General features: G+C 37.4%; 2 protein-coding genes across 2 annotated transcripts; one reads left to right on the top strand and one right to left on the bottom strand.

Annotated features, from left to right (window-relative positions):
* Positions 1-3,990: 3,990 nt before the first annotated feature.
* Positions 3,991-8,446, bottom strand: LOC117320623. The gene is made up of 2 exons (XM_033875183.1): positions 8,355-8,446; positions 3,991-5,496 (listed from the first exon to the last, which is right to left on the bottom strand). Exons 1-2 carry the CDS (start codon positions 8,370-8,372, stop codon positions 4,414-4,416), a joined length of 1,101 nt encoding a protein of 366 aa, XP_033731074.1. The 5' UTR covers positions 8,373-8,446; the 3' UTR covers positions 3,991-4,413.
* Positions 8,447-22,246: 13,800 nt separating this feature from the next.
* On the top strand, positions 22,247-26,654 carry LOC117320622. Its single transcript, XM_033875182.1, has one exon. The coding sequence runs from the start codon at positions 22,376-22,378 to the stop codon at positions 23,678-23,680; it is 1,305 nt and encodes a 434-aa protein (XP_033731073.1). The 5' UTR covers positions 22,247-22,375; the 3' UTR covers positions 23,681-26,654.
* The last annotated feature ends 754 nt before the right edge of the window (positions 26,655-27,408 follow it).

Below are 27,408 nucleotides of genomic sequence, written 5' to 3'. Positions count from 1 at the left end.
CACTGCGAATGTGTTTTTTAGCGACGGAATGAACGGAAATAAAAACAGATTTTGAAATTCTGATCGACTTGCGCCGTGCACCCCACAAGTTTATAGTCAAAACACTACACCTCACTAGTCGACCCTGGCCGTTCGTCCGGCCGTCCGTCTGTCCGGCGTCAACTTTTTCATTTAAACGACTTCTTCTCAATAACCAAGAGGCCCGGGGACTTGATATAGGGTCTGTAGCATGCTGGGGTGAAGGGCTACCACGTTTGTTCAAATGAATGACCTTGACCCTTTATTCAAGGTCACATATGACAAATAGGCAAACATCTTCAAACGACTTCTTCTCGATAACCAAGGGCCCCAGGGACTTGAAAATGGGCCTGTAGCATGATAGGGTGAAGGGCTATCAAGTTTGTTCAAATGAATGACCTTGGCCTTTTATTCAAGGTCACATAGGTCAAATAGACTATACTCTTTCAACGACTTCTGCTAAATAACCAAGAAGCTCAGGGACTTGATATTGGGCCTGTAGCATGCTGGGATGAAGGGCTACAAAGTTTGTTCAAATGAATGACCTTGATGTGTATTTAAGGTCACATTGGTCAAATAGGCTAAAATCTTAAAACAACTTCTTCCTAATAACCAAGAGGCCGAGGATTTGATGTTTGGCCTGTCTGTAGCATCCTGGGTGAAAGGCTATCAAGTTTGTTCAAATGAATGACCTTGACATACATTTAAGATCACAGGGGTGAAATAGGATTTAATATTTAAACAATGATTTTGCGACAGCCAAGAGTCACCAAGACCTGATATTAGGCCAATAGTATGCTGGAATGAAGGACTAGAAAATGTATTGACTTGAATAAACCTAGCTTACACTGATATTTGAAATAAGTGGTAATCAGCATAGTATCTGTAGAAATGACCTCAATCAACTTCAAAGTTGCTGTAGAGCCAGGTGAGCGATACAGACCAATTGGGCTTCTTGTTGCACATTTCAAACTTCTTCTCAAGTTCCACCAGTCGGACTGAGCTCTAACTTGCCTGAAATGATCCAGAGATAGTCCTGACCAGGTGTTGTTATTTTGGAATCGATCCGAAATCCAAAATGGCCGCCATGGCCGCCATCTTGAAAAACACATTTTAACTTCTCCAGTTCCACTTGTACTATCAGGCTTAAAATGGTAGGAATGTGTGAAAAAAGGGAAACCAACATAGTGGTGTTATTTTTCGGTCTCGTAAAAACTTTAACATGGCAGCCACAGCATCCATTTTGCAACATGATTGCGCAATCATAGTTTTCCTGCACAAAACCTATTTCAACCTTCTCAAATTCAACCAGTAAGATTTCGCTCAAACTTTGCCTGAAGTAATCCCGAGTTAGTCCTGACCAAGTGTTATAATTTTTCGGGTCGGTCCAAAATCCAAGAATGCCATCATGGCCGCCAACTTGAAAAACACATTTCAAACTTTTTTCAGTTCCAATGATACAGTTGTGTGATCGCACAACGTTCCAAAAACATCGTGCGCACATCGTGCAGACATCGTGCGCACAAATGTGCGATGTGCGATACAAACCGCACAGCTGTGCGATGTAAACCGCACAGCTACATGTAACGATAGGTTTATAAATATTACGAAATAACTAGTTATACGAAAATATATACGAAAAAAAAAAAAAATTATGATATTAGATGGTCGCTATTATATATATGTGCTGCATAACCATTGTTTTCATTTATGGAACATGTATGACCTGTTAATTTTTGCCATTTAAGTACCGTCATTTTGTCTCGCTAGTATTCGTGATGTTTTCGACGGCCTGGTGATATGTACATCTATATGTACATGTAACAGAATGGTACACGGGCTCCACTACGATTATTTTTCTTACTTAATACATAAATCACATATATTATGTATTTTTAAACAAAACAGATATGTTTCTTACAAAACAGATATGTTTCTATTCAAAATAAGTCGTTTTAACTGTTGTTTAGTTCTACATGTATAAAATATCCCGTACTGTATCTTCGACTTTCTTAGGCCTAGAGGTGTCCTCGACGAAGTCCGAGGAAATTGTATAAAGGTCTTTGAAAATAATTTAGATAACTTATTTAAATATACATCGGTATTTAGTTTCATTCCTTATAATTATTGCATATATTTCAACAAAAATATGGTAATTGGCTGCCTCCTGTTAATCGTTGTATATCTTTTACAATCGTTCCACACGTTTAAATAATTAGATGATGCATTCCTCATTTTATATCTACCACGATACATATCGCACATGTACCGTTCCAATCGCCCATCGTGCGCACATTTTCCTGCACGATCCGTATCGCACATATCGCACATCGTGCAGACATCGTGAGTGCGCACATCGCACATCGCACATCGTGGAACGTTGTGCGATCACATACATGTAACTGTACCGTTTAACTGAAAAATAATAGGGGTATTAAGAAAGGAGAGTCAACAAGTTGATGTTAATTTTTGGTCTCGTAAAAACTTTAACATGGCAGACATGGTGGTAATTTTTAAACATAATTGCGCAATCATAGTTTTCCCGAACAACACTTATTTTCAACGTCTTTTGAAGTTCTACCAGTGGGATTCAGCTCAAATTTACCTTAAATGATCCTGAGGTGGTCCTGACCAAGTTATTATTCAGGTCGGTCAGAAATCCAAGATATCTACCATGGCAGCCACGGCCAACAGTTCCCCTGTACTTGCTAGTGAGTACATTGTATGTATACGACAATAATAGAAGGGAGTGTAGAGTCAGATGGCCGTTAAGTCATTGGGCCTCTTGTTTAAAAATAACAATATTGACCCACTTTTAAGGTCAAGTGAGTCAGCTGTATATCATTTGACCGATTTCTCAGGCCCAGTGTTATGCTGGTGAACTGTTAATATACTCATGGAAGGTTCTCTGGTTTTTTTTTACCATAAAGTAATATAAGGAAGTATCAAGTTGATAGTAATGTCACAGTCACATGCCTTGAAATAAATTTAATATACATCAATATCAGCACTACTTACATAATCACTGAGGATGAAACTACTTTTGGTATTGACCAATCAGAAGCGTGTTTCTATTAATAGTATTGAAATCCGCCGTATAAACGGAAGTAGAATAAGTGGGGCTTATTCAGCAGTGATGAACGATATCATGTTTCTATCATTTTACAATTGACGGTATTGTGTTTTTGACGTTTCACAGTTGAACTATTGTGTTTTAGACATTTTACAATTGACGATATTGTGTTTTTGACATTTCACAATTGACGGTATTGTGTTTCTGACATTTCACAATTGACGATATTGTATTTCTGACGTTTTACAATTGACGATATTGTGTTTCTGACATTTCACAATTGACGATATTGTATTTCTGACGTTTTACAATTGACGATATTGTATTTCTGACATTTCACAATTGACGATATTGTGTTTCTATCATTTCACAATAGACGATATTGTGTTTTTAACATTTCACAATTGACGATATTGTGTTTTTGACGTTTCACAGTTGAACTATTGTGTTTTTGACATTTTACAATTGACGATATTGTGTTTTTGACATTTCACAATTGACGATATTGTGTTTCTATCATTTCACAATAGACGATATTGTGTTTCTATCATTTCACAATAGACGATATTGTGTTTTTAACATTTCACAATTGACGATATTGTGTTTCTATCATTCCATAATGGACGATATTGTGTTTCTAACATTCAATAATGGACGATATTGTGTTTTTGACATTTCACAATTGCTGATATTGTGTTTTTGACATTTCAAAGTTAACGATATTGTGTTTCTGTGATGTGATTTTACATTTGACAATATTGTCTATTTGTGAATCCGTTATGCTCGTTGATATGGACAAGGTGTTTATACTTTGGTACATTTTGGAGAGCTTTATCATCCGATCACGTAATTAATATTAGATATATTACAACTCCATAAGATAAAACAGAACAAGATAGTGCTGAGATGAATGCTTAGTTTTATCTTCGAATCTATAATTTGTACACGCAACATGATATATAATTTACTCTGATAGCTACAATGTTCTTTACGATATTGTTCCAAACTCCCCATTCTTCGTTACAAACGTCGCTTTGATCCATCCCTTTATTCCGTAGGTGATACACAGACGAATATTTGACGATATATATAATACTTATATTACACAAAGACATACGAAATCAAATGTTCGTGCGTGTTTTGTGTCACTACCCGTGCGTGTGTTTAGGTCTGTCCTATTGTACTCGTAGAGACACGTCAATCTAAATTGCTCTAAAGGAGATAAACGAATGGGATGATCCTGTCTTTTCTTTCGTGTTATTGATGATTGATACAACTTCCCATAATGCCATGCTTTGGTTGATTCGGTGTGATGGAGATATTTAATGGTGTATGTCTGTACCGTCTGATGACACTCTATGCCGAAGCGAGGAGAAGGACAGTCCATTACCTTCGCCATCAGGGGATGTCACCTTCTTCATTACACGAGCTTTTATTGACGACAAAACGGCTCGGATTTCAACGGTGATGATCCACAAGAAAGGCATTATTACGCATGGCAAGAGAGAGACGGTATAAGAATTCTTGTATTGGTTCATACTTGGGCATTTGGTCCAACCCCGGATACACATGACGATTTGAGTCAAACCAGCCGCCATAGGTGTACTGAAGGCAACATAAACGAAACTCACAATCAACACACTTAAGGTGGACATATACAGACCAACAGCCTCGGGTTCCTGAGCTCCCGCAGATAAACGATTCCAGTCTGATTTCTTGTACTTGTACACTAGAAGCATTGCTATGGGTACCAGCACTAGTAGGCTGAGTGGAATATGGAACGCTAAGACCATGTAGGGGATATGGAAGGTCTGTTCCACCATGAACAGACAGTAAGTCTCATGAATATATTTGTTACGTGACATTTCATCATATTTGATCCAAGTGATAAGCACACTACCCAGTAGGAACATACACCAAGGAATGGCTATCAACACTCTAGATACGTTCGTCCTCATTTTCTCTCCGATCACGGCAACCGATCGTAGCTTGGTCAACAGACGTTCAACAGACAACACGATGATCATCAAAGCAGACATCCATACCTTGCTGTTTATTAGTACTATATAGATAAAGCAGACAATATCCCCGTGACGCCATCTTCCCCAGGTGATAAAATGGTCCATGTTTATTGGTAGAACAAACGCAGAGTAACAAAAGTCGAACACAGTCAGACTGAGGACTCCTCGGAAGAATGTCTGAGTTCTCAAGCTTCTGTTACATAAGATAATGACGATAAGGATTAGGTTAGCGGGGACAGACACCAGAATGGTCGGAAGGAACCGCGCCTGTAATTCCTGGATTTCGTTCGGGTCCCTCTTATACGACTGACGAGTGCGGTTGCCATGGTACTCTGCCCAGGTACTGTTGGCGGTGGTGTTATAACCAATCACTGACGTTGTCGGCTGAAATAGTAAGATAGGTATGTTATTGACATAAGGTTTGGAAGTTAAAAGATGATGTGGTTATTGATTATTTACATTTATATGTAGATTTGTTGTCTACTCTAACTTTGAACAAAAGTTCAGGCACAAGTTATTGAAACTCATCCACTCCTTCTCACGACATACATTACACATAGACAACTGTAATGGAGATCTGTATATTTCTACAATGTAATACAACCCGGATCAAAATCCATGGCTGGAAACAGTGAAAGTTTTCACATACATTCAGATACATAAGGTCAGGTCCAATGTAGGATGGACGTTCTCGATATTCCTTTCATTTATGAAAGAAAATGGCGACACTAAATAGTGAACTACATTATCACACTGATTATCAGAAGAACATGCTGCATTGTGTATAAGGTTTGCCCTAGAATAGCATAATTAAGAGAACTGCACTGGTTTCCGCAAAGCGTCCACAATATTCAACTTCGATCACCGACCCTAAAATAAATACAGCCGGGGAAAAGTGGATCTGAATTTAAAGAGGATATGAACAATTCTTTTCTTATTTGCTTTAGCAACTTTGTGTATAAATTATTCTCTTTTGTTAAGTTATATCAGTTTGTATACTTAAATGTTAAATAAAAATATAAGCGCCTTCGCAAATTAGTGAATAAAGTATTCTCTTAAGCTATATCATTTGGTACACAAAATGAAAATAAAAGTGCGTTCGCATATTTGTGTATATAGAGGATATCGAATGGTTTCCCTTTTAATATAACAAATATTTCACGAGTATGACAGAATATCGATATTTTCACGAGTGCGAAAACCATTCCATTTTCTTTTTACTGCATTTTATGTACTAAAAAATATTAGTAACATCGAAAAATTAATGGTGTCAAAAAGGGCGGGAATTCATGACGTCATCTCTTTATAACGTTACTCCACGTCCACTTGACGGCACCATTTTGAAAGGACTGATCAACGCAATTTAAGCGTTTTCTGCTGTTATCTGAGAATATGTGCATAAATAGATAACGTCAAGTAAGTGTTTTGTAACTAGCCTTACTATTTTTCAGAAATACAGCAAAATAACCAATTTATCCATCATCGCTTCGATTGGAAAATTCGGCAAGTTTCAACGAGGTGAATGCAAAGGTCCGCTCTGATTCATCAAAGACGAAAAAGTTATATTTTTACTGAAAAATCTTATATTTTCACTGCCCATTCCTGCAGTGTAAATATATAGAGGATATTGAATGGTTTCCCGTTCAATATAACATATATTTCACGAGTATGACAGAATATCGATATTTTCACGAGTGCGAAGCACGAGTGAAAAATATCGAAATATTCTGTCATACGAATCAAATATGTTATATTTAACGGGAAACCATTCAATTTTCTTTTAATTGCATTTCATAAACTAAAAAACTGAATTAAAAACATCGAAAAATAAGGAGCGTCAAAAATTGCGGGAATCAGTAATGACGTCATCTCTTTGTGACGTTACCCCACGTCAATTTGACGGCGACATTTTGAAAGGACTGATCATCGCGATTTTAGCGTTTTCTGCTGTTATAGGAGAATCTGTGCATGAACAGCTAACGTCAAGTGAATATTTGTCAAAAACTGGTCTGAAAATTTCAGAAATACAGCAGAATAACCAATTTATCTATCTTCGCTTCGATTTGAAAAATCGGCAAGTTTCAACGAGGTGAATACAAAGGTCCGCTCTGATTGGTTAAAAACGGAAAACTTATATTTTCACTGCAAAACCTTGTATTTTCACTGCAAAATCTTATATTTTCACTGCTCATCGCTGCAGTGAAAATAAAAGTTTTATTAGTTTGATAGATAGAGGATACTGAATGGTTTCCCGTTTAATATAACATATATTTCACGAGTATGACAGAATATCGATATTTTCACGAGTGCGAAGATTGAGTGAAAATTATCGAAATATTCTGTCATACGAGTGAAACATATGTTATATTAAACGGGAAACCATCCAATTTTCTTTTGATTGCATTTCATAAACTTAAAAACAAAATTAAAAACATAGAAAATTAATAGTGTCAAAAAGTGCGGGAATCAGTAATGACGTCATCTCTTTGTGACGTTACTCCACGTCAACTTGACGGCGTCATTTTGAAAGGCTTGCTCAACACAATTAAAGCGTTTTCTGCTGTTACAGGAGAATCTGTGTATGAATAGCTAACGTCAAGTGAGTATTTTGTCAAAAACTAGTCTGAAAATTTCCGAAATACAACAAAATAACCAATTTATCGATCTCCGCCTCGATTCGAAAAATCGGCAAGTTTCAACGAGGTGAATACAAACGTCCGCTCTGATTGGTTTAAAACGGAAAACTTATATTTTCACTGCAAAACTTATATTTTCACTGCAAAATCTTATATTTTCACTGCTCATCGCTGCAGTGAAAATATAAGTTTTATTAGTTTGATAAATTCTGTATTTCACTGGCCAAAATGCAATAAAGTCCTATATTTCACTGGCAAAAATGCAATAAAAGTTTTGTTAGTTTGATAAATTTCTATATTTCACTCGCAAAAATGCAATGGAAAGTATTCTCTTCTGTTGAGCATATTAGTTTTGACTCTTAATTATTAGATTGTGTTTGAATTATTCTCCCCTTCTATTAAGTCATGTCAGTTGCAGACAGATCGGTAGACTATCAAAAATTCCATAGAATATGGCTGAAAAAAACTGATCGACAGAGTTGACATACTTCTTCATCATTGGACCCGTGCATTGTACATACTCTGCATGGGTAGTGATTGACATTTTAACAGACAAATTATAGGTTTTTTTATAGATGCTAATAAGGATTTCTTATTCAAACTTACCAGAGTGGAGGTAGCCATCTCTCCAAGTTATGTGTGCTGCTCGCTTGTGACACGCTATATACGCCCACTAGGTTGACTATGACGCGTTCAACAAGATGTTCCGGCTGTATAATGCCGATAACGTACCTGTTATATCACCATACCAGGAATTAAATTGTAAGAGTAATTAAGCATACAACAAGATTAAATGATTTTCAATGGATAATAACAAATAAGGAAACGAAAAAATACAAATATTTAAATGCAAGAGTTAATTAATCTAAACAAATCTGAGTAATCGATTTGTCGGTGATAATTGGTGGGTTTGACAACTCGTGTAAGAGTCATGTACCCTAGACATCCAATCAATACGCAATAAGAGTCGTGTTACCATGACAACTCATCAATAGGAAACGAGAGTTGTGTAACCATGACAACTCATCAATAGTAAACAAGAGTCGTGTTACCATGACAACTCATCAATAGGAAACAAAGAGTCGTGTAACCATGACAACTCATCAATAGGAAACGAGAGTCGTGTAACCATGACAACTCATCAATAGGAAACAAAGAGTCGTGTAACCATGACAACTCATCAATAGGAAACGAGAGTCGTGTAACCCTGACAACTCATCAATAGGAAACGAGAGTCGTGTAACCCTGACAACTCATCAATAGGAAACAAGAGTCGTGTAACCATGACAACTCATCAATAGGAAACGAGAGTCGTGTAACCATGACAACTCATCAATAGGAAACTATAGTCGTGTAACCATGAAAACTCATCAATAGGAGACAAGAGTCGTGTTACCATGACAACTCATCAATAGGAAACGAGAGTCGTTTAACCATGACAACTCATCAATAGGAACAACAGTCGTGTTACCATGACAACTCATCAATAGGAAACGAGAGTTGTGTAACCATGACAACTCATCAATAGGAAACAAGAGTCGTGTAACCCTGACAACTCATCAATAGGAAACGAGAGTCGTGTAACCATGACAACTCATCAATAGGAACAACAGTCGTGTTACCATGACAACTCATCAATAGGAAACGAGAGTAGTGTAACCCTGACAACTCATCAATAGGAAACAAGAGTCGTGTAACCATGACAACTACTCAATAGGAAACGAGAGTCGTGTAACCATGACAACTCATCAATAGGAACAACAGTCGTGTTACCATGACAACTCATCAATAGGAGACAAGAGTCGTGTAACCCTGACAACTCATCAATAGGAAACAAGAGTCGTGTAACCATGACAACTCATCAATAGGAAACGAGAGTCGTGTAACCCTGACAACTCATCAATAGGAAACGAGAGTCGTGTTACCATGACAACTCATCAATATGAACAACAGTCGTGTTACCATGACAACTCATCAATAGGAAACGAGAGTCGTGTAACCCTGACAACTCATCAATAGGAACAACAGTCGTGTTACCATGACAACTCATCAATAGGAGACAAGAGTCGTGTAACCCTGACAACTCATCAATAGGAAACAAGAGTCGTGTAACCATGACAACTCATCAATAGGAAACGAGAGTCGTGTAACCCTGACAACTCATCAATAGGAAACGAGAGTCGTGTTACCATGACAACTCATCAATAGGAACAACAGTCGTGTTACCATGACAACTCATCAATAGGAAACGAGAGTCGTGTTACCATGACAACTCATCAATAGGAACAACAGTCGTGTTACCATGACAACTCATCAATAGGAAACAAGAGTCGTGTAACCCTGACAACTCATCAATAGGAAACGAGAGTCGTGTAACCATGACAGCTCATCAATAGGAAACAAGAGTCGTGTAACCCTGACAACTCATCAATAGGAAACGAGAGTCGTGTAACCATGACAACTACTCAATAGGAAACGAGAGTCGTGCAACCATGACAACTCATCAATAAACAATCATGATCTTTGAAATCAACACAGCCACCAGTGATACTTTTCACGTGTGACACTGGAGAACACAATCAATCATCCTGATGCAATACACCACCAGTAACATACCATTCGGTAACTCACAACTATTGAAAATACCGCCATCAAATGTCATAGTAACATACCGCCATCAAATACAACCAGTAACATATCACCATCAAATACCATCAGTAACATGTACCATTATCAAATGCCATCAGTAACATACCACATTTAGATACCAAGAGTAACATACCGCCATCAAATAGCACCAATATCAGACCACATCAAATTCTACCAGTAACATACCGCCATCAAATATCACCAGTGGCATACCACTATCAAATACCACCAGTGAATATTCTTCATCAAAGTATCACTTTTAAAATGGCATTGTAAAATAACACAAAGCCATCAGTTAGATGCGACCGTTATAGATCTTATTAAATACTGTCATCAGTGACATATCGCGACGGAATTATCATTCAAAATTTGCGGTTTTATTTGAAACATTCGAAATATTTTATGGTATCGTACAACGTAACTAAAATCCATGACCATATTTAGTGTAGCCAACTAATGTTTATGAATGTTAAGCATGTGTTTGATAACTGTTGCACACCTGGTTCATATTTTATCTTCCATTTATATACTTTACTCCTATTTGTATGGAACATGTGTTTTGAATTATTGCCTTTTATCGGTTATGTAGTAACATTACATTGGTGTTGTCTTGTTCCCTACACTTGACACTGCCACATCGTGGATGTTGTGATAATAGTTATATTCACTATCATTCCACTACAATGACCATGGATATCGAACGCGGTGTACAATCTGATGCCCGTTTATAAAAAGTCGTGTTCGAATTACATGTAAATAAGTGTAAAAAGTCTGGGTAAATATAAACAAAAAATACAAAACTTTGAATGTTTGGTTCGTGCAATTTGAAAATTTAGTTTTTGATAATCTGTTAACTTCTAACTACGGACATTACAGACATGTCAACAAATGTCTGTCTGTCTGTCTGTCTGTCTGCCTGCCTGCCTGCCTGCCTGCCCGCCTGCCCGGATGGATGGATGGATGGATGGATGGACACCAGTGAGCCGATTCCACTTAAACCTAAATTAAAGGCTCAGTTGTGTGATCGCACAACGTTCCAAAAACATCGTGCGCACACCGTGCAGACATCGTGCGCACAAATGTGCGATGTGCGATACAAACCGCACAACTGTGCGATACAAACCGCACGGCTAACGATAGGGTTATAAATATTACGGAATAACTAGTTATACGAAAAGATATACGAAAAATAATTATGATATAAGATGGTCGCTTTTATATATACGTGCTGCATAACAATTGTTTTCATTCATGGAACATGTATGACCTGTTAATGTTTGCCATTTAAGTACCGTCATTTTGTCTCGCAAGTATTCGTGATGTTTTCGACGGCCTGGTGATACATCTACATATACATGTACATGTTCCAGAATGGTAGACGGACATCACTATGATTAATTATCTTACTTAATACATAAATTACATATATTATGTATTTTTAAACACAACAGAAATGTTTCTATTCATAACAAGTTGTTTTATCTGTTGATTAGTTCTACATGTATTAAATAGCCTGTATATAATCTCGCTGAATACACATTTCTTCGACTCGCCAAGGCCTATTGGTACCTCGACGACGTCCGAGCAAATTATATAAAGCTCTTTAATAATCATTTAGATAACTAATTTAACTATACATCGGTGTTTAGTTTCATTCCTAATAGTTATTGCATATATTTCACCAAAAATATGGTAATTAGCTGCCTCTTGAAATGTTAATCGTTGTATATCTTTTACAATCGTTCCACACGTTTGAATAGATAGATGACGCGTTCCTCATTTTATATCGACCACGATACATATCGCACATGTACCGTTCCAATCGCCCATCGTGCGCACATTTTCCTGCACGATCCGTATCGCACAGATCGCACAGATCGCACATCGTGCGCACATCGCACAGCGTGGAACGTTGTGCGATCACATAACTGTTTAAACAGGTCTTCCAATAAGAGCCATAACTTTAGGTTTGTCAGGACAACTCCTCCTTAACCGGTTGCCCGATTCCAATGAAACATCACACAAATATAAAGAATCATTCTTGTGTGGATGTGCATGCAACTTTTTTTTCTAAAAAAATTTGGTTGCGTTGATAACTTGTTACTGCAAACAGGTTTTCTGATGATAATTTTGTAGTAACACTCCTCCTTAAGTGGTGGGCCAATTCCAATGAAACTCTACACAAATATAGAAGAGCTTGTGTAGATGTGCATGCAGCTGTTAAATTCCAAAATTTTGGTTGTCATGGTTACTGGTCATTATTAACAGTGTTTTCTTGTTGTTTTGAGGGATAGCAAATACAATGGTCATTTGGTTGTCATGGTTGCTAATGAGGGATAGCGGGGTATTAGTTAGCCATTGGCTTACGGCTTGAGTTGTCTTTATCTTTTTGTTTTAATTGCTTAAAATGTACATTCCAAATGAGAATAATCTCTTTTCACTTCTATAAAACTATATACTGAGTGCTGAATACATACCTTAGTAAATGTAACATTGCCTACATGTTGTACATTGTAAACATACATCAATGATTCAAAACATCGTGAGTACTAGGATTATAATTAATATATAATGATAATTGTAATTAATGGTACCACACTACGTCATAAGTAGAATTACAATTAATATCCAATGATAAATGTAACCAATGGTCCAACATTACGTCAGAAGTAGGACATAACCTTCAATAATTAGGTATCATTGCTTACTGTAATTAATTGAAAGGTGTTAATTACTGAGTTCCCACCCTTGTTGAAGCTAAAACTTTTTTCTTACCGAGAGACTATTTTATGTATGCGACAATTTGCACATGGCATCCGCCAATCGGTGAGGTTCGCATCGTCAATATGGTATAAGGGAGATAACTCTAACTAACTAACTACGCACAAGCTGTAAGAACCGTTCAACACAAATTAGAGGAACATAAAGTTAAGTAAAAAATAGATAAATAAATGAAAAAATTAATAAATGAAATATAAAAATAAGCTGCATCATATATTTTTTGCCTTTTAAAGATTGGTCAGTAATGCCAGGGACCCAGAGTGTTGATGTCTAAGAGGTGACGGAGGGAAATCATTGTACACCTGAATAATTGTTCAGATAATGATGTGGAGTTACCTTAGTTCAGTTATTCAATATCTTTAATAATTTTCAATATCATTGAACGTCGAATTGATACGTCATTGTTGTACATAAGATATAATATTTGGTTTGTTGTTTGTTTTTAGTGAATATAAAGGAAGTTGATGTATACAATTGTACTATCATACTCATCCTGAGTACAATCACATCAAATCTGATGTTAAGAACGTATGGCACGTTGAAAATACTCAGTCAATCTCTGGATACATAGTAAGGGGGGAACTGATTCAAAGTGTCGATACAAGGTCCGAATAAATTAAATGGTTGCTGCGAAAATCCAATCAGGAAATTAAGAAAAAAACAACAACAACAAAAAAAGCACTTTAGGCATACCTGTATTATTACTTTATATCAGCATTTCATTAAATCTAATCGGTTTCTATAGAATCTTACTACGAGATTCAGAAAAGATATTTATAGATTTCACTCAAAAGGTTGATCATGTACAGATAATCAAATCTTTGAAAGAAGTTTTTGATGATTAGAATTAATCGGTTTAGAAAGGTAAGACTGGAGTTTAATATTCTCAACTAAATCCATATATGAAAATCCTTTAGACAATAAACTAACTTTCATAAAACATTCTTGCTGGAAATTGTCAAATTAACGTTGTTTAAATGCATTACTATTAAATTGATTAGGAAAGTTACTGCTTTCTACATATAACCAAGACCGACAGTTGAATGTTCCTGTTTTGAATTAAGAATACAAGTTAAGGTCTTAATTTGTCAACATGTCAATAGAACAAGCTTTGAGTACAAAATTATCTGAACGCTTTAGTTTCAAGAATATGTTCTTTTCTTATATACAAGTTCAATGTACAAAAAGTAATTGTCGTTGATTTTCTGAGTCAAAGTAACTTGGGTGACTTGAGAAATGCCATAGGAAGTTTCTCAATTGGAGGGGCTTTGTGATATCTCCAGATTTCAGAAATATAAAGTGTCAAACACAGAAATGGAGATTCAACATTAAAAAAGATTTTTGCAAATATTATTCACGACACATCAAGCTTTCTGTCCTTGTTCTGCATGTTAATTTTGAGCTTTTGTAAACTTACTTTTGAAATTTAAGGTTAGACCAAGGTAATTAAATTTTCGAAGACCCATTTCTCGTTATTTCGTATTAATCAACCATCCCTGGAGATGGCATTTTTTGTTTTACAAACATTAACAATTGGATTCCACTTCCTACTATATTCTTCCAATGAAATATTTTCTGTAAATCTTCGGGTGTTTCAGATAAAATAACCAAGTCATCTGTATACATAAGTAGGAACAGATCGATAGTTTGAAGTTCCGAAACAGTTTTCTCCAAGTCAGAAGATAATAATATGAAGAGATGAAAGATATTCGGGAGATTTACATGATACCAACGTAAAACATCAGAGATAAGATTCTGTTAGTCCTGAAAAGAAACAAATTCGGAAAAAAGATAAATTACATTATACGAATGTAAAACAAAAGAGGTTAAACTTATTTTAGTCATTGTGCAACAAGATATATTTGGGAGTAGACGAATATATACAGTTCAGATTTTGCATGGTAATTACATTATCTATTGTTCAATACAGTTCAAATGCCTTCCAATACATTGGCGATGAAGTCCACGCTCACAAAATGAACAAATCGTTCTGCTCTGACGACGTATTACACGGTCATGGCGCATACGTGAAGAACAGACAGAGCAGTCTTTTCCCTTCTTTTGGGGCAAAGTGATTAATGAAACTTTCTTCACTGCTCGGCGGCGAAGATTGTCAGGTTTCTTAGTTCCAGGGAGTAGCCAGGGAGTGTTTCAATAACGGCTTGGGTATACTGCAGGCGGCTTTTTACTTTCAGTGTTGTATTTTCCTTATAAAGTATATATAGGAATTCATAAGAATTATGAAAAATAAATGCACCCGTATTTTCTTCCATACCTTTTGGCATTTCCTCTGCTTTCCATATCTACTGCTCCAATGTAGGTATTGTACGAGGCAATGACACGTGGTTTACCTGACCCCAGATCTTGTTCTGGTAGAAGTGTCGATATATTGTACGAGGCAATGACACGTGGTTTACCTGACCCCAGACCTTGTACTGGTAGAAGTGTCGATATATTGTACGAGGCAATGACACGCGGTTTACCTGACCCCAGACCTTGTACTGGTAGAAGTGTCGATATATTGTACGAGGCAATGACACGTGGTTTACCTGACCCCAGATCTTGTACTGGTAGAAGTGTCGATATATTGTACGAGGCAATGACACGTGGTTTACCTGACCCCAGACCTTGTTCTGGTAGAAGTGTCGATATATTGTACGAGGCAATGACACGTGGTTTACCTGACCCCAGACCTTGTACTGGTAGAAGTGTCGATATATTGTACGAGGCAATGACACGTGGTTTACCTGACCCCAGACCTTGTTCTGGTAGAAGTGTCGATATATTGTACGAGGCAATGACACGTGGTTTACCTGACCCCAGACCTTGTACTGGTAGAAGTGTCGATATATTGTACGAGGCAATGACACGTGGTTTACCTGACCCCAGACCTTGTTCTGGTAGAAGTGTCGATATATTGTACGAGGCAATAACACGTGGTTTACCTGACCCCAGATCTTGTACTGGTAGAAGTGTCGATATATTGTACGAGGCAATGACACGTGGTTTACCTGACCCCAGACCTTGTACTGGTAGAAGTGTCGATATATTGTACGAGGCAATGACACGTGGTTTACCTGACCCCAGATCTTGTACTGGTAGAAGTGTCGATATATTGTACGAGGCAATGACACGTGGTTTACCTGACCCCAGACCTTGTTCTGGTAGAAGTGTCGATATATTGTACGAGGCAATGACACGTGGTTTACCTGACCCCAGACCTTGTTCTGGTAGAAGTGTCGATATATTGTACGAGGCAATGACACGTGGTTTACCTGACCCCAGACCTTGTACTGGTAGAAGTGTCGATATATTGTACGAGGCAATGACACGTGGTTTACCTGACCCCAGATCTTGTTCTGGTAGAAGTGTCGATATATTGTACGAGGCAATGACACGTGGTTTACCTGACCCCAGACCTTGTACTGGTAGAAGTGTCGATATATTGTACGAGGCAATGACACGTGGTTTACCTGACCCCAGACCTTGTACTGGTAGAAGTGTCGATATATTGTACGAGGCAATGACACGTGGTTTACCTGACCCCAGATCTTGTACTGGTAGAAGTGTCGATATATTGTACGAGGCAATGACACGTGGTTTACCTGACCCCAGATCTTGTTCTGGTAGAAGTGTCGATATATTGTACGAGGCAATGACACGTGGTTTACCTGACCCCAGACCTTGTACTGGTAGAAGTGTCGATATATTGTACGAGGCAATGACACGCGGTTTACCTGACCCCAGACCTTGTACTGGTAGAAGTGTCGATATATTGTACGAGGCAATGACACGTGGTTTACCTGACCCCAGATCTTGTACTGGTAGAAGTGTCGATATATTGTACGAGGCAATGACACGTGGTTTACCTGACCCCAGACCTTGTTCTGGTAGAAGTGTCGATATATTGTACGAGGCAATGACACGTGGTTTACCTGACCCCAGACCTTGTACTGGTAGAAGTGTCGATATATTGTACGAGGCAATGACACGTGGTTTACCTGACCCCAGACCTTGTTCTGGTAGAAGTGTCGATATATTGTACGAGGCAATGACACGTGGTTTACCTGACCCCAGACCTTGTTCTGGTAGAAGTGTCGATATATTGTACGAGGCAATGACACGTGGTTTACCTGACCCCAGACCTTGTTCTGGTAGAAGTGTCGATATATTGTACGAGGCAATGACACGTGGTTTACCTGACCCCAGACCTTGTACTGGTAGAAGTGTCGATATATTGTACGAGGCAATGACACGTGGTTTACCTGACCCCAGACCTTGTACTGGTAGAAGTGTCGATATATTGTACGAGGCAATGACACGTGGTTTACCTGACCCCAGACCTTGTTCTGGTAGAAGTGTCGATATATTGTACGAGGCAATGACACGTGGTTTACCTGACCCCAGACCTTGTACTGGTAGAAGTGTCGATATATTGTACGAGGCAATGACACGTGGTTTACCTGACCCCAGACCTTGTTCTGGTAGAAGTGTCGATATATTGTACGAGGCAATGACACGTGGTTTACCTGACCCCAGACCTTGTACTGGTAGAAGTGTCGATAACAACCGCACAGGTTTCTTTTCATCTGCGCCGAAATGAGACAGGCACAAGAAGTCGCCATGTCGCAAATAGACAGTGTTTCCTGGCTGAAAAAAACCCAACAAAAAACGAATATATTCATTTTGAATGCAAATCCAACTTTAGAAACATATTACACCACATTCACACTATTCCACTTTAATTTGAAATATACATAATTATACTCCCTAACTTTGTTCCTCCCGGCATCCCATAGAAAACATTTGGCATTTATAAGGATCATCCATGCCTTGAAACGTTTGGCAATTTACGTACTCGAGTGTGTAGTTCCGGAGAATGGGTACATGTACAAGACAGATTACCAAAATGAGACTATAAAGTGTATTCATACCGGTCAAGTATGTGTTGAGTTGGAGAAGTCTGTGTCCAAGATTCAAGAACGTGAAGAAACAACCACAAAAGACGTGATAGCCTTTATGAAGAAGTGACGATCCTTGTAGGAGCTCTACAACTACGTTCGTTCCTGGTGGAACTGGGTCGAATTCACGCCCCCCTAAACTTGCACCTGAAGCACGTTACCTGTAGAGGACTCACAAAGTACCCAAAACTTGACACCATACTTCGCGACCTTTGATGGGATGTACTGTCGAAGAACGATGTGTCCTTTTGTTGGTAAAAGAAACTCGTCCACGCATAACTCCCTGTTTGGAACCTTGAAGCGCATGAATTGTCGATTCAGGAAGTGTAATAAAGGTCGAAATCTGACAGATGGATCTTACCCAGGACGCTACAAGCAACATTTCATGATTAGTATTTATATGTAAAATCATCTATCAAAGATAACGATATATCATGCACGTTTTAACTTACATGTATACCAGAAAATTGTAATTTACCATCCCGGATTTGGAAAGTTTGTGTTTATTGGGATATTGTCTAAAAATTTCAGAAATTCAGCAAAATATCCAATTTATCTATCTCCGCTTCGATTGGAAAAATAGGCAAGTTTCATCGAAGTGAATAGAAAGGTCCGCTCTTATTGGTCAAACACGGAAAACTTATATTTTCACTGCAAAATCTTATATTTTCACTGCTCATCGTTGCAGTGAAAATATAAGTTTGATTAGTTTGATAAATTTCTATATTTCACTGGCAAAAATGCAATAAATAGCATTTACGTAATGTGTCGTACTGCTGTATGTCTAATTCCAATGCTTACGCAAACGTTATACACTGAGTAGACTTTTTCGGGGGGAAATCCCCTTAGCTGCCCAAGTTGTATTGTCTAATTCAAATGTGCTATCTTTTCCTCTCCAGACGGTGAGTGTGCATGTATACAAATACAATAAGGAGTGTATACATATGTGTACACATGTAAGGGTCGAGTGCCTCCCACAATTTTTTTTTCATAAAAGCTTTTCAAGGTACTTAAGCTTTAAAAATAAGAAAACGTTTTAAATAGGCATTATTTTACTTCGTTCGTTGTTTTAAATTATTATCTTAGTATTGTTATAACAGCAAACACTGTATCGATTGGTAACGTGCGCAAAATGGCGTGATTGCTAAAAATAGACACGATTATGTTGGCACACAATAAAATACACAGTACAGTGGGGAGAACTACATTTAGTACATACATGTACATACACAAGGTGAGTGACAACAAGATGTGGTTATTCTATGATGACTATGTTGTAGGTATTTCTGCCTACAACTGAATAAGTCTAAACTTTAGTCTGTAAAATGTGTGTATCCGTGTTTCATGTTTGTACGGGTGTATTTATTCGTTGTATGTAATAGATATGCACATATACTGTATTATGTAGTGAATCAGTTATTCGTGGAAATCTAAACATACGTTTGTGGAATACTAGGAGTACGCCTTGATCTCACGTGATTGACATAAGAATAATTTCCTTATATCACACATTGTTCAAAGTAAACAGTTACAGTAATTTCCTTATATAGTGTTCCTATATAGTCACCTTGGGCGCAGTATACATGGAGTGGTATAAGTAAAATAATAAAAAATATTTGTGACGTAAATGCTATGTGTAGCACGTGACCAGTACACACTCCAAAGGATAGGTAAACAACTGCAGCTGAACTGACTATCGTTTGAGGGTGTGTACAACCAAAAATCATTTTAAGCGGTTTTAAAGGGATTTCCACCCTTATTTGGATTTCATTAAATTTTGTTTATAAAACATATAAAAGAATCTACTTGTGTTCTTATGAAAATCGTATGCCTCACTAACCATACACATAAACTTGTCAATAAACATATAAAATTTAATTTGTGGATTTTTTTAGATCTAGCTGAATCGATTAACAAACGTTCACGTGATCCCGATTATATCTGAACATGTGTCACTGTGTCGATCAGAATGAAATATTTTTTGTAAATAATAAAAACGACACAGAATAAGGCTTAGATTACTTGTGTAGATTCCCCGATGGCTGTATTTAGTGCTCGCGCACTTTTTTTGTTACTATATGTTATTATACTAAGGACTCCATCCCTTCATTCGCTAATTTTAAGTCCAAAATTTATATCAATGTTATCGCTATTAATGATGTTAAGGTAAAGGTTTGATGACACATAAAAAGCACACGGGTACTCGAAAAACAGTAACCCTGACATTTACAGTGCATTGGGGAACCCCCACATGGGGAATTTTCCCTTTTTACACACGGAATCCTACGCCATAAGTAGGAGTATATATTTTTTATTCTCTTTATTCTCGAATATACAAAATACCAATTTCATATGTTATTTACTAGGGAAAACAGCTACAAACCTAAGAAACAAATTTTCTTCATGGACTTGACCACAGGAAATATATTTTGAAGTTGACAATAGTTATAAAAAGTAATAAGAAGAAATTGTTTTTATAAGGTACATGATAGTAAAAGAAAACCAACTAGTATTTGGGGACGCTTTTTTAGTACCAGGTCGCAAACTGTGATTATCGATTAATTGATTTCGTCACTTCCTTACACACTGTCCAGACCTTCTTGTTTCCCTAATATATCAATGTCAATTTATTGTTATTGATTTACTTGTCATTGCTGTTTTCCATAGCTTTGCCGAAGGTATGTATGTAGGGGTGGTCCAGGACCAGTACAGTAGTTTATATGGTGGACAATTCTAACAAAATATCCTTACATGCCAGTATTTTTTTTTGTCCCCCGTTAGGTAAAAATCAGTCCCTATACTAGCAGCATGGATAACTAAACGTATATAAAGGAATCGGGCGTTACCCTATGATTTTGTTAAACTTTCGAAATTGACAGACGCGAAAAGTTTTATTCCCTACATCAACTATACCAGATTGATCACGTGTGCACTGAGCTGGGTTTTAGATTTCAAAATACCCCGGACCATCCTAAATAGCTAGGTTTTACATTTCAAAATACCCCGGACCATCCTAAATAGCTAGGTTTTACATTTCAAAATACTCAAGACCATCCTAAATAGCTGGCTTTTAGATTTCGAAATACCCCAGACCATCCTAAATAGCTATTGTTTACGGATCAAATGGCTTGTTCTCACATATTCACATATTATATGTAATTTAATAGATATACCTGCCCTTGACCCGGGAGCTAGTATGTGTCATGGCCTATCAAGTGGAATGACTTCGCTTGATTCTCGGTATATCCTCCATGGACGTATTGGGAAGACACTTTGTGGAATAATTTTTTGTCGTTTTGATTCTTGACTATTTAAATACATTTTTGTTCTTGTATACATGCATTTACTATTAACAAATCATAAAATAGTTTTGAACCTTTGGTCTTTTTAAGAAATATAGCAATGTTGACAGTATGTACTACTTGTTTTAATTTGTTTTTCTTGTTTACATGCATTTAGAGTTATTCGTTTGATTTTCCTATTTCCCAATAAGATGCAATAATGTTTACTACATGTAGAGATGTGGTCTTAAGAATGTATGCCTTAGTGGATTCCAACTACTGACTTATGGAACTTGGATGTATAGCAAAATTTCTGGTTTCCCGAGACAAAGTCTCCTTTCCGAGGCGAAATAGACCTAGGTCCGTTTTCATGAAACCATTCTCATGCTCAAACGTGGAATCCGTGTTCAACCCAAACACGTTTCAAAAATTAGATATCAGTTTAAAAGGAAAACCTAGACATGTAAGATAATAGCTCGCTTTGTTTTTTCCCCCGATATCTCCAGATCGTTCGAAACATGAATTCAAGTATCAGTTTATTTCTAAAAGTATCTGAGCCTGAAAAAAATATATGAGCATGGGCACGGTTTCATGAATACTGTTCCTAGTCTCGGAAAGCTAGGGACTTTCTATGTATCACTCAGCCTCATCTATACTAATGGAGCAGCTATGTATACAATAACATCAGCTCCTACAAGGGCGAATAACCGCAGCTGAAACCGGGGCTATATTTCACTCGTATTTTATTTAAATCTGAATTGTGTGTTTTGTGATAATAAGTTAATTTGTACATTCATACTAATGTGTTCTGTTTTTTTTCAGATGTTATGACAAGTGTTGGAGAGGAGTAGTATATTTACTAAAAAAATATCTGACACTTCTCAGTATTTTATTGTGATAATACGACTTGAATACCGTAGTTTCAAAGCAAAACAGCAGCACTCTACCGTATGAGATGGACGATATATACTGTCCTGTTTGTTTAGATGCTTTCAAGGAGCCTAAGCTACTGCCGTGTCGACACACCTTTTGTAAAGATTGCTTAGAGCAGCTCATAAAAACATATGAGCCAATGACAAAACGTCAAATCGTGTGTCCGTGTTGCAGGACGGAAAATCCATTGCAGACAAAAGGAATAGCAGGATATCCTAATAACTATTTTGTCCGTGATCAAAAGGTTACAGGCAACAAACAACACTTGGATGCTGGACTGGATCCGGATGAAGGCTATACTGGTGTCTTACGCGAGGACGACATAGAGGAAGACGGACAAGGTACCGAGGAAAATGGCTTCACAGACGAGCAGCAATGGACGAGACCACGAGTTTTGAGATTTCCACGAAACCACAGCAAGACGCATTATCATTGTCAATTCTTATCCAGCGTAAACATAGAGCGATCACGAAGAATCACATGCCTGTGTCCAATGCCCCTTGGTAATTGTCTGGTAGTAGCGGACTGCAGTAACATTATCAATGTGATATCTCCTAGTGGTGAAGTTGTCAGTCAGTACCGCGTGCTGCCCAAAGTCAGCATATACGATATTGTTTGTAGAAATGAAGGGACTTTGCTTCTATTAGCAAGTGATGTCAATGAAATTATTTCCTACCAAATAAGGTCAAATACGCATTCCACGTTCATCACGTTGGTTGATTTCAGAGGCAATGCTATGGCGTCTATGTCTGACGGGCGCTTGGCTGTAACTGGAGTTAACACTTCCGGTTCGTCTAGTATTAGAGACGATTACGGTCAGCTGCTAGTGTTCTCTAGCGTTGGCACTCTCTTAAAAAGGATTGGCGACGAATACATGACATTTAAGCCAAGTTGCGTATCAATCAATTCGTTTGAAAACCGCATATGTTTCACCGACGTTGACCGGAAGTTAGTCTCATTACTTAATGTTGATGGCTCACGTGTTGGCGATTTCACAGGAAGAAGCAATAAAAATATTGTACTCCGATCAGTCTTAGGAGTTGAATTGCCCAGGTCCAACTTAAAACCATCTGGTTTATGTTGTGATGCAGAAGGGAATATCATAGTTGTAGATGAAGAAACATCATCCATATTTGTTCTCGACTATAACGGATTATTTCGCGGATTCGTGGTTTTAGAGGACCGAGAGGGAGAGGCGCTATATAGACCCTTTCTAGTGGCATGTGATCCGACGGGGACTCTGTGGGTAGGGGATAACTTTCAAGGGAAAGTTAACGTGTACAAGACTTCAAACTTCATTAATGTGTTAGACCAGCCAGCGTCCTAGTAAGAGACTTATTTAGCTAAATGACAGTTCTTGCATAACTTGAATGAGTTATACTCTTTTATAACGTAGAGGAGTTATTCAAGAACTGTCATGTAGCTAAATATATGTTTTCCTAACACAAAATTAAAAAAAAAAAATGCTTGGTAAACTCATTACCGAAGTCTCTAGCTCAAGTTCGATTATCGCAACATGTAATGAGTATAAATGCTATGTCGTGTTTCATGTTTTTATGCATGTTGCCCACTTTAATTTCATGTTATGCACTATCTGCACGGGCCTTAACGACTATGTCCTTTTTTAAGAATAGTAGTGCGCGACTTCAATCTATGTGGTAGGGGTGTGGTATAATTTCCCTCATCAAAAAAATAAATTTAAATATTCCTCATTTTTAAACAAAAGTAAAATAGTCTAAATTGCTTTCAAACATGACTGACCAAAATCCACAACCACCAAAGAGAATACGAGATGAGAATAGAATTGAGAATCCAAGAGAAAAACGTGTATCAGACTCAGGAGAAATGATGAAAAGAAGAAATGAAAAGAGAAAAGAGAAAGACAACAAGTCTGTCCTTGGCAATGTTAGATTCTATGTACAGTCAGATGAGAAGAAAACCGAAGTATTCAACAAAATTGACAGAGCAAAACTACTACTGAATAGCAAGATATCAAATGTCACAAATACAGAACTTTTGAATCATGTTTTGGATTTATTTCTGAAAACTTATGAAGATACAGTACCAGAAGATAACATTGAAAGTATTCAATTCAGACAGTATCTACATTGCGAGAAAGATTCCACACAGGAAGCAATTTACTTTATTACGGAATCGGCCATCAGAAACATTTGTGCAGGAATCCAATTACATGGAAAGGAATGTGGAAAACTTGTTGATGTTAAAGACGTGCAACGTAGTGGACATGCTGCAAAACTGACTTTTATGTGTGAAGATAAGCATACCTTCAAGTGTGACACATCTCATATCGAAGGAGGGAAGTATCTAGTAAATTTGAGGATGCTTCATTCCCTACTAGGAAGTGGACTACGTTACACTCGATATGAACGAATCGGAAATGCTGCTAATTTCGGTGTCTGCCCAGAGTCCTACTTTGAAGGCATTCACGAGATATACTGTGACGTTACATCTGAGGTTACAAAAGAGTGTATCAAAGATGCTATAAATGATGAAGTTGCGCAAACAATATTGCAAGCAGAAGATGGAGACTATGAGGGAATTGACATTCTTACTGACGCGCGACATGGATGGAGAAAAAACGCAGCACAATCGGATATCATTGCTCTGGGATGTATGACACACAAAGTTGTCGGTGCTGTCACAGTAACACGTGATGATGATCCTGTCAGCCAAAGACATGAGCTTATTGGAGCGAAAACTTTATATAAGCATTTTGATGATTGTGGTGTTAATGTGAACATTCATGGACATGACAGGAACGCATCAGTCAACAAATACTTGGATGCAGAACAGCCATCTGTAACGAATGCCAATGACACCTGGCATGCTGCAAACGGGGTAGCAAAAATCATCAAAAGTGTAACAAGTGGACCAAAGAAAATGCATGGAAAAACATGGCATGGAGAATTATCTGACAAAGCAGCATCCATAAAAACTCATTGTTACTATGCGATGAGACATTGTGAAAAGTCTGTGGAAAAATTACGGATGCTGCTGGACAATGTTGTGCAACATTACAAGGACATTCATGATGGTTGTTTGCCGAGTTCCCGCTGCCACACGGACGAAAATTATAAGCCATCTAAGGTTATCATCAAGGACTCTGCTGCAGAGAAACTCCTTTTGCAGGCAATCCATGGCTTGCAAATTTACCAAAATGCAACGGGCTATATACATTGTATTGACACGCATTATGTTGACTCCTTCAATAATGCAGCACTGGTATACCATGACAAGAGAATTTCATTCGGTAATAAGGAATACCAGAGGCGTACAAACATGGCAGTTCTAGATTGGAACCAAACTGTTGATCGTGACTTCACTTCAATAACTTATGAGGATCCCCGCAAACCGCGGAAAAGATCAGGACATAAAAACTTAACTCCAAAAAGTTATACACACCTGAAAAGACTTTGGAACAGTTTTATTTCATACTTTTATTAAGTTCATATTTCTGACACTTTCATCATTTTTGTGTCTTGAATATCAATATAATCAACAGAAGAGATTTAGGATATCTGCTTTATGTACTAATTAAGTAAGTATTACAGTATTAGCACATCCAAGTTTTTTTTATGAAAATTATATATATATATATGTGGTAATTCTATATAATTAAGTATAAATATAAGAAATATACAATGTATATGTAATTATTGTCACTAATCAGTTTGAATCGGTTAATTAAATATACAGAAAATATAGTGTATTTTGTTTGTAGTAGTAAAGTGTTTCAATACACCAGCCACTGGTCAGTGTGTGATCTTATCAGTGTGTGTTTACAAACACAGCTGTTGATACTATTTTTTATTGCTGTCTGGGAACAGGCCCCTCCCTTTCAATTAGTCACAGACTATGCGGTAGGATCTAACGGTGACTCGCCTTTAAGTCTTTCACTTATGTTCTTACTACTCCGCTTCCAAAAACCGTATATGACGATGACTGTTGCAAGGACGTTGAATGCATTAAATACCAAAACGAAACCTGTTGCCATGGAAAACACGTTCCATACTACCGAGCATCCAAACACTTCAACTCTCCCCACGTGTTTGACGGTTTAAAAATGGAATCATAATTGGGAACCATACGCAATATTAGTCTTCAAGAGTATTACAACATCAACGGACTACTAATCATCTGGATGTCACTAACTACCACATTTAACCTGTTTGTTAGTTGTATGTATTTATAACTATTGTTTGTTAATTGTATGTATTTCTCCTACAATCACATTGTCAATTAAAATCACATTGCTTTTCCTAATAAACTATACTAAATTTGAATGACTCGCCTCCTTATTTACGGTACAGTATCAATAATATACATCCGTTACTGAATGCAGTCTCGTCTTTCCTTGATAAGGATTTTGTTTCATAGGTATTTCAAAATATCTACTGACCAGACCAAAAAGAATATACACACTGAAGGCAGAGAAGCTACACATACAGTTCGTTAAAGGGTCTCTTAAAAGATAGGAAAGAATTAAGGTTATTTTACGCTAATCCTGACTTAGGCCACGCGCCGCGATATTATGAGCTGAAAATAGAAGTTAAATTACCCGTGGCATTTTATGAGTTCGTTTTTAGTTTATTTTGTTTAACGTCCTATTAACAGCCGGGGTCATTTAAGTACGTGCCTGGTTTGGAAGTGGAGGAAAACCGGAGAAAAACCACCGAACTACGGTCAGTACCAGCCAACTGCCCCACATGGGTTTCGTAACTCGGAGGTGGAGGCTAGTGATAAAGTGTCGGGACACCTTAACCACTCGGCCACCGCGGCCCTAGATCGTTATTGTCCATTGGTCCGTTGTATTATATAAGGCCAACACAATTCTATTCTATGTTTTATGACTGGTTTATTGTAAAGATTGATAAAACAATGACATTAATTATTTCGCTTAATATATGCTAAATGACATAAAGGGGAAATTCTAAAATGTCATATATAACAATAGTAGCTTAGCTTACATGTGATTATTTAACAAATAGTGTTCGTCTGATCAAAATCGAAGTGTTCTTATAGTTAACATTGTGT

Source organism: Pecten maximus, unplaced genomic scaffold (genome assembly GCF_902652985.1).
Source record: "Pecten maximus unplaced genomic scaffold, xPecMax1.1, whole genome shotgun sequence".
Lineage (NCBI taxonomy): Eukaryota > Metazoa > Mollusca > Bivalvia > Pectinida > Pectinidae > Pecten > Pecten maximus.
The sequence above is the reverse complement of the archived record's forward strand: the minus strand, read 5'-3'. Positions and strand labels throughout refer to the sequence as shown.

Bases quoted from the DNA above. Each gene is read 5' to 3' on its own strand.
- LOC117320622 (XM_033875182.1), top strand. From the start codon at position 22,376: ATGGACGATATATACTGTCCTGTTTGTTTAGATGCTTTCAAGGAGCCT.